Consider the following 14,240-nt stretch of genomic DNA (forward strand, 5'->3'; position numbering starts at 1 on the left):
TATGGTAGTAAGGAAGGTTAATTCCTTACCCTTTAGGATTACAACATTTAATAGGTAATCTACTCCTAATAGGAATATAAGATACATTTCCATATCTACTAAGATTTACACAATCATATTCCTAATCTAATAGGACTGCAACATCGTTGATATTTTATTGATAATATGTTGATATGTTTGTCATCATTTGGAACGTACTAATAGGTTAGTGATTTATCTTCGACAATACAGATCCACATCCATTTTTTCGAAAACCTCATCATATACCGGAAATGTTTGTTAGTTTAAGCATGATAATCTCAAATTCCGACCAAAATGTAAGAAAAATATCAGTATGTCTTAGTTTTGTACTACCTGAATTTTACAGAGAAAATGATTTATAACTAGTTTTCGTCTTGCAAAAAGGCAAACTACCGTGGCTTGATCACTAGTTAGTCCTCTTTTCAAAAAAAATTTACAAAAAAAAATTATTTATAACTAATTCGTAGTTGATTTGAGTCATTTGACTATTTCTCAATAACTTTACCATTTTGATACGAGATAAAGTTACTTTTGTTTAATAATCAACAATTGTCGTTCATGACATTTTCAACAATGACCGGAAATAAAATAGCTGTAGACTGTAGTGACCCTTGCATCTTCTTTTATTTTCGACAAAGAACTTCGAAACTACAACGGTAAGATATTCACATCGTTCAGGGATTTTCACATCAACGGTAAGATTTTGCAACAAAGATGACTAATCTGTTGTTCAAAAGACGAGAAAGAAAAAAACACATAAAATGTCTTCAGAGGAGTGCAGATTTCAAAGACTTGGTGAAAGTTGCTAGTTCCTTCAACCCTTCCTCGGGCGTTTTCGCTTCGCCCAACAGCTTCACCATCGCACTACCAACGATAACGCCGTCAGCTCCCCACCCTGCTACCTGCACAACACACACGAATAAGTATCTCGATTGAGGCAGACGTTTAGCAACAATTGTCATTCTATATTCTTTTGGTTTGAAGCAGGCAGGACAAAGTCTAGAAAGGGAGAGGGGACGGTCGGATTTTGGCAGGGAGGGTAAAGTAGTCTACTGTGGGTGTGGGTGTGAGGCATGCTGAGTTAGGTTAGAATACTGACCTGTTTCGCATGTTCGGGCTTTGAGATGCCGAAACCAACTGCTACAGGCTTTTTTGTCGTCTGTCACATAAAAAGGTAAGCATGGTTATGCAAGACAAACATGTTAGTTCAAGTGGGATCATATCAACTGCATAAGTTTTCTAGCTCTGTTTGGTATTGAAGCCTTTAAACTTTTGAAAGACATTCAGTTCAATTCTAGCACCTAATGATATAATGTACTTCAAAACAATAAGAAATAAAAATCTACACTGGTAAACTGTAGAACTGATTCAAAAGACAAACCTCTTTAATTTCCTTTAAAAGGGCAGGAACTCGTTCGTTCACAGATGCACGGGCACCAGTAACTCCGATGGAGCTTACCTATAATTCAAAACAACGAACAATAAAATGCAATTAGCAATGTCATATTCACCTCAAGATAGATGAAAGAATTTGTATAAAATTATAAATAAAATATGTTTGCGAAGCAAACAAAACTTGCCAACTTGTTATTGATAGGAAGCTCTCCAAAATGGAAGTTCTTTGACCAAGACCACATTTAGCATCCACTTTCATGACACCAGTTATCACATGTATTCAATATTTTAATTTCTAATCTAAATGATAATTCCGGAAAGCTGGACATAACTCGATAGTCTTAAATCTATAGAGAATATAAAAGATCAAGGATAGATGTGTGATTCTTACCAGGTACAGAAATCCTTCTGAAGCTTCGGCAATGGCCTTCATGCGATCAATTGGAGTAGTGGGTGTAGTTAGTAATACCTGTAAATCATACAAGCAGATCGGAAGTATTTCAATTACATCCAAAAGTAAGAATCAATAATTTGAAATAATCTAAAAAATCCGAATATAGTGCAGGGAAAAACTAAGAAACAAACCAATTCAATATTATTTTTCGCAGCTTCCTTTCTCAAAATTTCTGTTTCTTCCAATGGAACATCTGGAACCACAAGCCCTACAAGCCAATATAAAATAGGAATCTAGTCATATTCCTATAAGATATATAGACTATTTTAAGACTAAATCAAGTTCACAAAGGCTAAACAGAACTAATTATGATATTCAGAAACATTATAAATCAAATACTTATACATTACCATGTACACCAACGTCTTTGATGATGGACATGAACTCTGGAATTCCACGCTTCAAAATTGGGTTATAGTAAGTAAACAGAGCAATTGGGCAAGACAACTGGGGAATCACCTGTCCATTCAACAAAATTAATATAATGAGATTGTTTCAATGGGAAGAGTGAGAGAGGTGTCAATGTGAAACAAGAACTGTACATAACAACTTCACAATGTCTGTATGCATATCATTCGTAGATTTATTACGTAAGAAGCATCATTTGAGAATATGCTATTGTCTTGATATGAATTTTTACTCCTACATCCCACATAGAGATATGTAGTATGGTAATATGAGAATAACTTGGCTGCTCATAATCAAATTCTTTCATGGGTTTCGGCAATCAACGTTTCGTTGGTAGTCACAGTAACAGTAATAAATCTAACATACTTTTCAATTGGGATAGAAAACCAACAAATATCAAGTTGTTATAACATAGCATATAAAGATACCTCCTTCAACATTGAAATAATTGCATTGAGATTGGTCCCTCTTGCCAGGGAACGGGTGGCTGCAGCCTACGAAATATACCACACCAAATTAGTGGCGGATAAAAAACAGGAACCTATTGAACATAAATTGTAAAAAGAACATGCCAAAGTGTACAATACAAACGGAAAACATATCAAACCTGTATAACTGGACCATCTGCTAATGGATCAGAGTATGGAACACCTAATTCGATTATGTCTGATCCACAAGAATCAAGCACCTTCAATGCTTCTGCTGTGATTGAAAGGTCAGGATCACCGGCAGTGATGTAAGGGATAAATGCAATCTTCACAGAAAGACATAATCATTAGAACGATAAAACTTGATGTATAAACCATTTCATCTAAAATCAGCTGCAAATCCCAGTCCTAGTCCTAAGATGAAATTTAGCTGAGAAAACCAAATATTCCAATGCCGATCCATTTTGAAGCATGCACAACAAACAACCATAAACATAACTTGTGACTGATTAATGTACTATAGCAACTTTGACAATACTGGTAAAATGCAGAGCATTTGGTCAAAGCCAAATCGTTCTCAAGAACAAGAACCAAACAAAAAGTTTGATCAGTCAGCATCTCTTCCCCGACTCTATTCGGAAATGAAGGCCAACAGATGAAGGGAAAATTGAATATATCTAGAACATGGCAATGCCAAAAGCAACAAAAGAGGTATAAAATGTGCATTTTGGCTGGTGATCAAAATACGACTAAAAGTTCCAAAATTTTTGGCAGACTTCAGTGGGCATAGAAAGCCATGAATTTGGTGGGTTTTGCAAGCTTTTCAACAGGGATTTAAATGAAAGAACAAAACAAGCAGAGCAAGCACACCAAATCATGTCAACCCAGCTTTCATTGGGCACTGAAAGCCATGAAATTTGGTGGGTTCGCAAAATTTTCAGCAGGGATTCGATTGCAAGAACAAAAAAATGAAGAAAGGGGCACACCAAATGATGAAAGTTTCAAAACCCATCTTTCATTAGGCATAGAAATCCATGAAAAGTGGTGCGTTCTGCAAAATTTTCAGCAGGGATTCAAATGAAAGCACAGACAAGCATAACAGGCACACCAAATGATGAAACTTTTCCACAATGCAATCGAAATCTCATAACCCAGATGCCCAAAATTTGCTCACCTTTCCCTGCTCCTTCAGATTTATGAAAGTCTGGGAGAGGCTGACGGCTGGGGTGGCGGTGAGACCCGCCATTGTAGCAAACTTCTTGGTCGAAAGGGTGGATACTTGATCGGGAGAGCGGAGGAGCAATGGGTTTTGTGGTTTCTTCAGTTGGAGAAACCCAGCTGCAAATTTAAGAGAGGAAGAAGCAGCCATTCGGTAGACCCAGCGGTGACTGAGCGTTTTGTAGGGTTTTCAGTAGCCTCCTTCTGCCGGGTGTACACTTTGTTTTTACTCTCAATTTTCAAGTCACCATTATTGATTACTTCTTATCTTATATAATTGTCTCAAACCATTGAATTCCGCGCATATTTTATTTTATTTTTTTCCCCAAATGAATTTTTATCAATTTATTTTGGGCTAAAAATTTGTGATTGATTCTTTTAGATTTTAGATTCTCAGAGTTAATTTCAAGTTTCTTGAAGAGGGAAACGGGTCAAATAGTCAGGTGCACCTAATATCGTACCTTTTAAATTCGTAGCATATTTCCTCGTAAGGAAAAAAAAAAGATAAAAGGATAAAAGTACAGGTAGTATCTGAAATTTAAGATATTGTAACTTTTCTTTGTATAATCAAATTTAGAAAATTGCGAAATATGTAAGACTCGTTTAGGGCTTTCTACGTGAGAAAGTTGGAAAAGTAGTCTCAAAAGCTCTTGACATGCTTTGTAGACAAAGAAATTATGCATTTTGGTGAAAATACGTGATGTCTTATTTTAGATGTAGTCATTCTTACTTACATGTTAATCAGAATTCAACATGTATGGATACTTTTTTTTTTTTTTTAACAAGTTATTTATCATTTTGTTGATACTTTAAGAATGATTTGTCAATTCTCGTGTCAAAATTTATATTTGTTTTCTTAATGACTTGTTATTGTTCCTATTTTGGTATTTGTACAATGTTTTTGGCACACTATTATACTATTTTAAGGCTAATCAATTATTACTCTTATCTAATTAGATTCTTGCTCTCTTAGTCATTTGCTAATCAAATATCCACCGTCACCTACCTTTGAATTGAGTTTAAATATCAAAGATACTAAATCAATAAATATGATTTTAATATTTTAATCTCTGTCATTGATATCAAACTAAAATTAAGTGATCGTGTATTTGTTAATCACTTGATAATCAAAAGAACGAGTCTCGATTTTATTTAATAAAGAGGAGAACTCTTGAGATTTGATCCAAAAAAACAATCAATTTAACAAAGAAGTGCAATCCAAAATTTAGATAAGATCTTGGGCCCGCATATAATGGGCTTCACGTAACAATTGGGCGGCAAAATAGTTGCCCGCCAAGTACCAACGAACAAACCCAAATCAGCAAAATAAAATATAAAGATAAAATAATAATGGCACAAAAAGGTAAATTTTGAGAAATTCGGCCCCTTTTACAAAAGTGAAACATTTTTAACCAGATAAAGCCACCTTTGCTTTTCGTCTCTCTTGTCTCTTCGCTCACTCTGAGTCTGAGCAGAAAGAAAAAAAAAAAAAAACTCAAAAGCAAAAATTTCAAAAGCTCTCTCAAAGCTCAAAGCTTTCCTTTTCCATTTCTCTCTGTTGCATGTAGGTGCTCTTTGCAAAACCCTAACTCGCTCCCCACCGACTCACCTCGACTCGGCCCGTCACTCGCTCACTACTTCCTCGGTTCTTCCTCCTCTCGCCATGGCCAACAACCCCTCGGAGCCCCAGGCTGACGACTTCCTCGAGCAAATTCTCGGCCTCCCCAACTTTGCCTCCGGCGATGCTAATTTGGCCGGAAGCGACGGGGGTTTGGCCGGAGGACAGGTGTCTCCGGCGTCTATGATGCTGCAGCTGAACTCCGTGGACGGGTCCGGCCACATCGGTGGCGGAGTTGGCTGTGGCGGTGGGTTCCAGGGAGGGGTGTTTCCCTTGGGGTTGAGCTTGGAGCAGGGGAAAGCTGGGTTTTTGAAGCACGAGGAGGCTTCTGGCAGCGGGAAGCGGTTTCGAGACGACGTCGTTGATAGTCGAGTTTCATCTGTGAAAAATGTAAGATTTTGTTTGGGTGGTTTTGTTTTGTTAATTCGAAAGTTTAACATTTCAGATGCTGTAATTGTAAGTTAATCAATGTTGTTTTAATTAATTGTTTTATTTGTTCGCTTAATAAGCAAGAAGACAAAGGAAAGGAAACAAGGAAAATTGGAAACTTGCAAGAAATTGGGTTTTGATTAATTGGGTGAGATTCAAGTAGTGCTATCTGACAAGAAGTTACAGGAGGATGCTTCCGGGTTACCTGAGAGAAAATGGAGCTAAATGGCTGGCCAGAATCAAACAGAAAACTCACAATTTTTAATCTTTTAGTGATATAAACCAATAATCCGTAAGAATTTTGATGTCAGAGAAAATGGAAGCATGTGAAAAGTGATGGGTTTGCATTTGATTTTAGAGAGAGAGAGAGAGAGAGAGAGAGAGAGAGAGTATCCAACCATGGTGGTTAATTGTTTTATACTTTTATGTATTCTGTTTCTCAATTGAGTATAATTCCGGCAGGCCTTCAAATTTTCGAAACAGAGAATAATAATTCTGCTTTCCTGATAAGATGCAGGATTACGGAAACAAAATTTTGCAACATGTTAGCAACTGATTTTGATACTTCTGTACACATTAAATATACATTTTTTAAATATGTATATACATATCGATGTGTTTACATATATGTGTGGTTATGGAAATTCGGAACTTGGATAGGTCAGCCTATTTTATTGACAATGTTTGAGTTTTGAAGAGCTGGGGACATCTATTAATCGATCAAAATGTTTGATGTAATTTACCTTCTGGGTTTTGCGGTGTCGTGCATTGTTGAGGAACTATGTCACTGTCTTTCATCACAACTGTTCTTAGTAATATAAACTATATCGTTTTACAGGTTTTCCATGGCCAACCTATTTCAAATACAATTGCTGCAGCACCGCATCCACCAGCAATGCGACCAAGGGTGCGAGCTAGAAGAGGACAAGCCACAGATCCACACAGCATTGCCGAGCGGGTAAGTTTGGTATAGTTTACACAAAAAAAATCTTGGAAATGTTCTGAAACTATGTTTTAATTTTTAACTTCTATTTTCCTTTTCCTCCTTTATGATTATTGTGGAATTATTCTTGATTACACCTTTCTGTACAGTTGCGCAGAGAAAGAATAGCAGAAAGAATCAGGGCATTGCAGGAACTAGTTCCTAGCGTCAACAAGGTCAGTGACACTCCTTTCATGTCGTATTTTTCATTTTGCATTTCATGCTTACTAGAAACATGTTGTTTTATGTAGTATGAGGGGAAGGGAAGATTCCCTTGCTTTACAAATTGATAATAGTTGTGTACAAGCTAAGCTAGTAAAAATTGAATATGAAACCAATTTGATAATATGTTAAATCATTTAAGAGAATAACCCCTTTGGAAACCTGGATAGTAAATCTTACTTAGATGTGGTGAATATGGTGGTATTGTTCAGAAAGTTCTGAGAAACATACTTTACCTCGAGTGTTGTTCTGAGGTGCATTGCATGAAAAAAAATTTGGGGACTGAATCCTTTGTAAGTTTATAGGACCTGTTTTCAGCTGTCAGTTTTTCTTTAAAGAATTTCTGCTGCAACTTACGAAGCTGTTGTAATGCTGCATGTATTCAAAGAAGATTTATTGGGATGTGTTGTTTCATAATTTGACTGTCGTTAGTAGTACACAGAATTCAACAGAGCTTGTTTCTAAATCCACACAATGGGTTGCTTGCGGCTTTTTGAGTGATAACGGACAAATGGAATTCCAGAAGCTGGTTATGCGACAAATGTTGTAGCAAAATAATTTCAATGCTAGTGCTTTATGGATTTGCATATTGTCACGGCTTCTTGAGACCTCATCATCTGTATTCTATGTACTTCTGTTTTGTGTAGACGGATAGAGCTGCCATGCTTGATGAGATAATGGACTATGTGAAGTTCCTAAGGCTCCAAGTAAAGGTATCGAGTTTAATTCTTATTTTCTTTTTCACTTAAATGATAGAATTCCTAATTACTCAATCCTCTCATATTTGTCTATTGCTTTGCATTCAATTATTTGCTGAAACTATTCTATACTTAAAATGGTCATTAATTTTTAAACGAATTGTTATTCCATAGAGGCTTACTTTCTTTTGATATTAACATTTTTTGATAAATGGTATAAAATTCCACTTGCATGAGACAAATAGTTGTCATCATCGTAGCAATGCAATCAGTTACATAAGTGCATTCGCATGATTGAGCAAGTATAGAAAGAAATTGAATCCCTTCCTGGACATTTGTTGTGTACAAGTACAACCAAATACTGGAAGTCGTTTACTCTTTTCAAGGGCGGGTTTCGGATTTCCAAATCTTCATATAACGTGTGTCGTTTTGGTAAGATTATCGAATGAAATTATTGTTATTATATTTTATATTGAACAAAAAACAAAAGGGTACATTTCACTTCTTTTATCTTTGTCTGTTTGACCAATTACTTGAGACCCAAAATTTGTTAGGCGTGCGGTGATAGAAGTAGGTCTTTTTATAATGTTGAAAGTGAAGGTTTTTGTCCTTTTCTTGTTAATGCTCAAGTCATCTCCTTTACAGGTTTTGAGCATGAGTAGATTGGGCGGGGCTGGTGCTGTGGCACCACTTGTAACAGATATTCCACTATCTTCAGTTGAGGTAATAGATGATTACATTTTATATTTCCTAGGGATTTTGTTTTCCTTTTTGTTATATTGCTAAAAAGGTTCTGTTCTAATTGCAGGAAGAAGGCAGCGAAGGTGGTAGAAACCAACCGGCGTGGGATAAGTGGTCTAATGATGGCACAGAACGACAAGTAGCTAAGCTTATGGAAGACAACGTTGGGGCTGCAATGCAGTTCCTCCAATCCAAGGCTCTCTGCATCATGCCTATCTCACTCGCCTCGGCAATCTACAACACACAACCTCCGGACACCTCTAGTGTTGTCAAGCCTGAAATGAACCCTCCTTCCTAAGACCTCAGAAAAACGATAGGTATGCATTCCCGCGGTCCCACCCGAAAACTCACTAGATGCTCTTGGGTCCCATGCCGTATTTGTCGTTTTCCCGACCCGCCATATCTTAAGCTTCAAATTGCATTCAAAGTCAGATGCCATGGTTGCTTTTTTTGCCTTTTTCTTTAAGCTTTTGTCCACACAGGGATCGATGTCAATGCCCTAAAGAAATAGGAGCAGGCCCTTCATGCCTTGCCAGCTTCAAGTAAAGGAGGAATTGTCAAAGAACACTTGATATGCTCTGCTTTTTTGCATCAATGGTGGGCGTAGTGGAAAATGATGGAAGCCCTTTTGTAGTGGGGGCTCTCGTATTGTTTTTGCTTAGTGGGTTGTGGGACCTACCTTCTATAAGGAATTTTGAGTAGTATATATAAACATTTTTTTTTTTTTTATTTATGTATGTTTAGAGTAATGTAATATAGAGGTGGGATAATGAATGCATAATTGTTGCTTAGTTTGAAAATATGCGTGTTGCAAAGGAAGATTCAGGCGAAACGGGGATTTCAAGGTGACAGTGTCTCAAACCTATTGTGTAGTGCTATGTGTTTTAACTTTTTCGCATGGTGATTTAACAGGTTTGAGATACCATTACTTTGACGTTCAAGTTTCATGTAATTATAAGAAAATTTGAATGGGGCTTTTTTTAATGGGTGTAACCGTGTAAGTGGTTCGTGATCGTGGGGTTCTCTTTAGAAAAGTAATTAGACTTCTTTTTTCAATTCTTCTGAATCATCATTTGAGGATTAATCATTGCCAGAAAGAACCTAACGGTAGCTTTAGAGTTATTTGTTTGCATTCAACCCAATCAATTTAAATACAAAATAGGGTTGCTTCGAAGTTATACTCTCTACCATTTTTCTTCTCGGGGGCTTTGAGTTTCTTTTTTAATTTTAATTTTTTTTTAATAAACAACATCGCTATTGGGTTAAAGTGTTAGTTGTTAAGGGTACAAGAATTGCTAGGAGCTTTGAGTTTAGGTCAAACAAAATTAACCGTTACTTTGTTTAAGGTATGGAGAAATTTATGCGAAAATAGTTTCAATGATGTGTTTTGTAGAAATTCAAAAAACTGATTAAACCGTTGGGTTTTTCTTTTAGACGAAGTTAAAAAAGAGAAATGTTAGTTACCTTTCCATTTGCCTTTCCCTATCACCTTCCTCGAGTAAAAATTACAACGAGAAGCTCCGAGGGCAACAAAGCCTAATAAAATCCATAACCAGCCAGATCTAGCCTGCTCCGGCATGGAATGGATTAAATATTAGAGCTCTTTTTTATTGTTTCTGAAAATGCGATTGTTGATTTTTCACAATATCTTTTCTTGTGTTGTATGAAAATGTTACGAGCTATCTAGATGAATCATAAGTATCTTAGACGGAAAACTTGGTGGAAGTTGACAATAGTAGTTCAAGTGTGACATAAAAATATGATTTAGGGTGCAAGTTAAGGCTGAAATGACCTCAGAATTCTTGGCTGAAGTCACAAAATCAGTATTGGGAGTTCATTTACTAATTGATTTTTTTTTAATTTATTATTATTAAGGGGGAGAATTCAGAACTATTACAATATTTTAAGGAATGAGAGGTTTCGAAACTATTACAATATTTTAAGGGGGGAGTGGGGAGATTCAAACTCGGGATGCATGGGCGGAAACCCAACACCCTATCCATTAGGATATTGGACCACATGCATAGACGCATTTACTAATTGAAATTGAATTACATATGGTGTTTGATAATGTTTATACCCAATTTTACACTATCGATCCATATGTTTGAAGCTGTTAGGTTAAAAGAAGATCAAGATGATTTTTAATAACTTTTCTAGATATTATTATGGTTTCTAAGCATAATCTGAGGTGTTATTGGCAATTACTTTGAAAGTGCTTGAGAGTAGGATTGCTTATAAGGATCATGATTAGCTTCTGGATGAAGTTTGAATTAATTGCATAATGAGTCTAGGTTCAGAATCTTAGTTCGAGTCGAAGAAGGTGAGATTTGGTGGTGATAAAGTTTCAGTGGAAGAATGATTTGTAAGGAGTGCACTATATAAATGAGAGATCGTGCAATAAGAAAACGACCTTAAACTCAACACACAAATCAACGCTCAACGCAAAACCCTTTCACACCTTGTGAAATTGGCTTGGTATTCATCGGCATAAGTCTTGACTGGACAGATGGGTTTAGGTTAACAACCGACGGATGACGACCGACTAGACAAATGGGGTTTTCCAGAAGCAACCAACGAAGGTGACCAACTAGATAGATGGGGCTGGAATTGTAGAGTCAATTCACCTTAGGAGTCTCGACCGACTGAATAGACAGGGATTCTTAGTAAGTGGCTGCTATTTATCTCAAGTCTCAGTCGACAAAGAGTCTTTGATTCTTTCGCCAAAACAGGTTACTTCATTAACCTCCTCAGCGAAATGAGGTGTTTTATGATTGGTTACTCTCATGTTACATTCAGAGTTCGGCACGCAGATGGTCGAACCACTTTTACGATAAAGGCACTTATCTCCTTTGATTATCTTTGTCCTTATAATTTGATATCGATTCGACGGACCTATATTTTCACCAATATAGTTGAGGCTGTCGAACTTGGTGCATCAAATCCAAAACTTCACAGTGAACATCATAGCCTTGTCGTCACTTTGCTAAAGGCAACTAGTTCTCGATCCAAATTATGAGGATATGTGTGTATTGAGAGACTATCCAAATAATGAAGATATTTTGTATTTAGAACTTCCTTGGTCTTATGTTTTGTTAGTTTTTATTTATTTATTTATTAATATTCTTTGAGTTAAGTTTGGGTAACTATCCAACTTTTTCGAGTGGTTTCAAATTCGTCACAACTTTTTAAAAGATTCTAAATAACTACCTAACTTCTAAACAATTAGACATCCATTAGGTCACTAATGTTAAGTTAGGAATTTACCAACATTATGTGATGACATTACTAGCATTAAATATGAGGTGGACAAATACTAAAGTTGGGTTTCACTAATCGTCATCTTTGGAGGTCCCCAAATCGACTTCTTTTAGCCAAGTTAAATCGTTAATTTGTTTTTCTAAAATGCGTCAAATTAGAAATTCAAAGCTTCATATATAGATGACTTGAGAGTTAAAATTCGTATTAATATTTGTCTATGTCACCACTTAACGCTAGTAAATCTAACAATTATCCAATTTTTAAAGGGAATTGTTATTGGCACTCCAAAAATTTCATTCTACACTCTAAACTTTTTATATTTGGAAAGAAAAATACACTTGTGAAGAGAGTGTAGAATGAGATTTTTGGAGTGCCAATAACACATCCCTTTTTAAAACGTTAAGTAATTTAGAATGTTTTAAAAGGTAAGGACGAACTTGGAATCATTCTAATGGTTCAGTAATTATCTGAACTCAAGCTATATGCTTTTTATACATCTATTTGCATACGTATTAAGAGGTAAAATTTGACTAAACATTTAAAATGTTTAAAATATCCTCATTTAAGAAAGAAATCAACACGCAGATGGCACTCATGATCTAAAGTGTCCAATATTTAAGCGGGTACTCCTTGTGTCGTGATACAAGTGGAGAGACACAGAAAAATATATTATTTATAACATGTGGAGTACCGCTTGAATATCGGACACTTGAAAAATCTTTCCACCGATATCCGTATCTAACCCACTAACGCTATTGCTTTATTTAAAAAAAAAACACAAAAACAGATAAATTAAAATAAATTTCAGCAAAAAGAATTTAAAATAATAAAAAGAAAAAGACAATTACAACATGCTCCGATAAAAATGATACACTGTTTTGTTTTAAAATAAAATGGAAACATAATTTAACAAAAAAACGTCCGTTTTATAAAATATAAAAGAAAAATGATTTCCTCCCGCGTGTGCAAGGGGCTAATAGTATTTAAACCCTAACCAAAAGCGCAAGTTCAAAACCGTTCAGTATTTAAACCCTAACGGAAGGGTGATAGGATCAAGACAAACATACCTCCCTCTCCGCAACATGAGAATAATGGTACAAGGTAGCGATCCTCTCTTGTTCATCTGAACAAACTCATGGCAGTTATACATATGAAAGAGAGAGAGAGAGAGAGAGAGAGAGAGAGAGAGAGAGAGAGAGAGATATATATATATATATATATATACAATTTGAGATATTAGGGACTCATGATGACTTATTTTTGTGCTGCATTAGATTGTATTAATCATGTAAATACTACATCTGCAATCCTGACACCAAGCAATGCGTTGCTGTTCCTCAGAACCCTACCCACGCAGACGTTTGGCACAGACGAGGGGGATTCATTTGTGAGCCCTACTACAAGTTCTCTAGCGAAGATGGTACTGGACCTATCAAAAAGGTAGAAGTAATACGGTCCAAGTTAATTCGGACTATAGATGCAAGGTTGTGCTGATAAGTAAATTCACTGGACCCTCCGAGTTCAAAGTGGAGATCTACTCTTCGGAGACTGGTACAAGGACTGAGTCACTTGTATCTTGCCCACAACGCATTAGCTACACTCATATGACTAAGCAAGGCGTTTCTTATAATGGAATGTTGTAGTGGTTGGCTTCTGGTGGCTTCCTTATTGGGTTGGATATGTTCAACATCGACATGACTGCAAGTGCCACTAGTAGAAGTGTCAATGTTATTGATCAAAAGCATTGCCGTTTTGTTGAATCGGGTGACTATTATGACAATGACTTTGAAAGAACTAAGTGCCTAGGTGTGTGCGAAGGGCGTCTTCGAATGTGCAGTTTGCTTGCCCACAATGAGGCAGGACAGGTTTTGGCTGTTTGGGAGTTGAAAGAAGAAGAGGATAATGGCAAATGGTGTTCGGTACACAAGATTTTGTTCGACCAAATGGATTTGGCCATATCTCTAAACAGCCTTCAGTGGAGGAATCGAATTACACCAGTAGCTGTCCACCCAAATAATGAGGATGTCCTGCGTATAGATTTGAACAGAAATCTTGTCATGTGCACAAGCCTTCCAAGTTTTTCTCCCAAGCCTGCCAACATCCATACCTAAACTAGAGGACCACAGTCTGACCAGAAAGAAACGGAAATTAAAGAAGAAAAACAAAGTAGAGAGTAGTACACCTTCCGGGGTAGATTGATTGGGGACGCCGGTCAGACTTCTCCGCCGTTATGAAATGTGCAGTTTAGTACTTTTTCTAAAATTTGAGTCTTTTTTTTATCTTCAGAGGTAAGAATGAGTTTCCACGTTACAAATGCACAATAATATTTGATGTTTCTTTTTTTTTTCTTTTCTTTTTCTTTTAC

At 36.4% G+C, this 14,240-nt stretch overlaps 2 protein-coding genes across 4 annotated transcripts; one reads left to right on the plus strand and one right to left on the minus strand.

Annotated features, from left to right (window-relative positions):
• Positions 1–626: 626 nt before the first annotated feature.
• Positions 627–5,392, minus strand: LOC137725262 (tryptophan synthase alpha chain). Its single transcript, XM_068463890.2, has 9 exons — positions 3,881–5,392; positions 2,886–3,032; positions 2,707–2,772; positions 2,221–2,329; positions 2,002–2,078; positions 1,808–1,885; positions 1,403–1,480; positions 1,121–1,180; positions 627–923 (listed from the first exon to the last, which is right to left on the minus strand). The coding sequence occupies exons 1-9, from the start codon at positions 4,073–4,075 to the stop codon at positions 789–791; spliced, it is 945 nt and encodes a 314-aa protein (XP_068319991.2). The 5' UTR covers positions 4,076–5,392; the 3' UTR covers positions 627–788.
• Positions 5,393–5,408: 16 nt separating this feature from the next.
• LOC137725621 (transcription factor UNE12) lies at positions 5,409–9,414 on the plus strand. Of its 3 annotated transcripts, none has more exons than XM_068464375.2 (7): positions 5,409–5,932; positions 6,810–6,929; positions 7,064–7,129; positions 7,823–7,888; positions 8,519–8,596; positions 8,682–8,931; positions 9,097–9,414. In XM_068464375.2, the coding sequence occupies exons 1-6, from the start codon at positions 5,588–5,590 to the stop codon at positions 8,910–8,912; spliced, it is 906 nt and encodes a 301-aa protein (XP_068320476.1). In that variant the 5' UTR covers positions 5,409–5,587; the 3' UTR covers positions 8,913–8,931; positions 9,097–9,414. The 3 variants fall into 3 exon arrangements, with proteins under 3 accessions (XP_068320476.1, XP_088550348.1, XP_068320475.1); XM_088694222.1 differs by having other exon boundaries at positions 9,082–9,219; XM_068464374.2 differs by having other exon boundaries at positions 8,682–9,414.
• Positions 9,415–14,240: the final 4,826 nt, after the last annotated feature.

The sequence above is a fragment of the Pyrus communis genome, chromosome 5, assembly GCF_041283825.1.
Source record: "Pyrus communis isolate YQ-2024b chromosome 5, ASM4128382v1, whole genome shotgun sequence".
NCBI classification, from domain to species: domain Eukaryota; kingdom Viridiplantae; phylum Streptophyta; class Magnoliopsida; order Rosales; family Rosaceae; genus Pyrus; species Pyrus communis.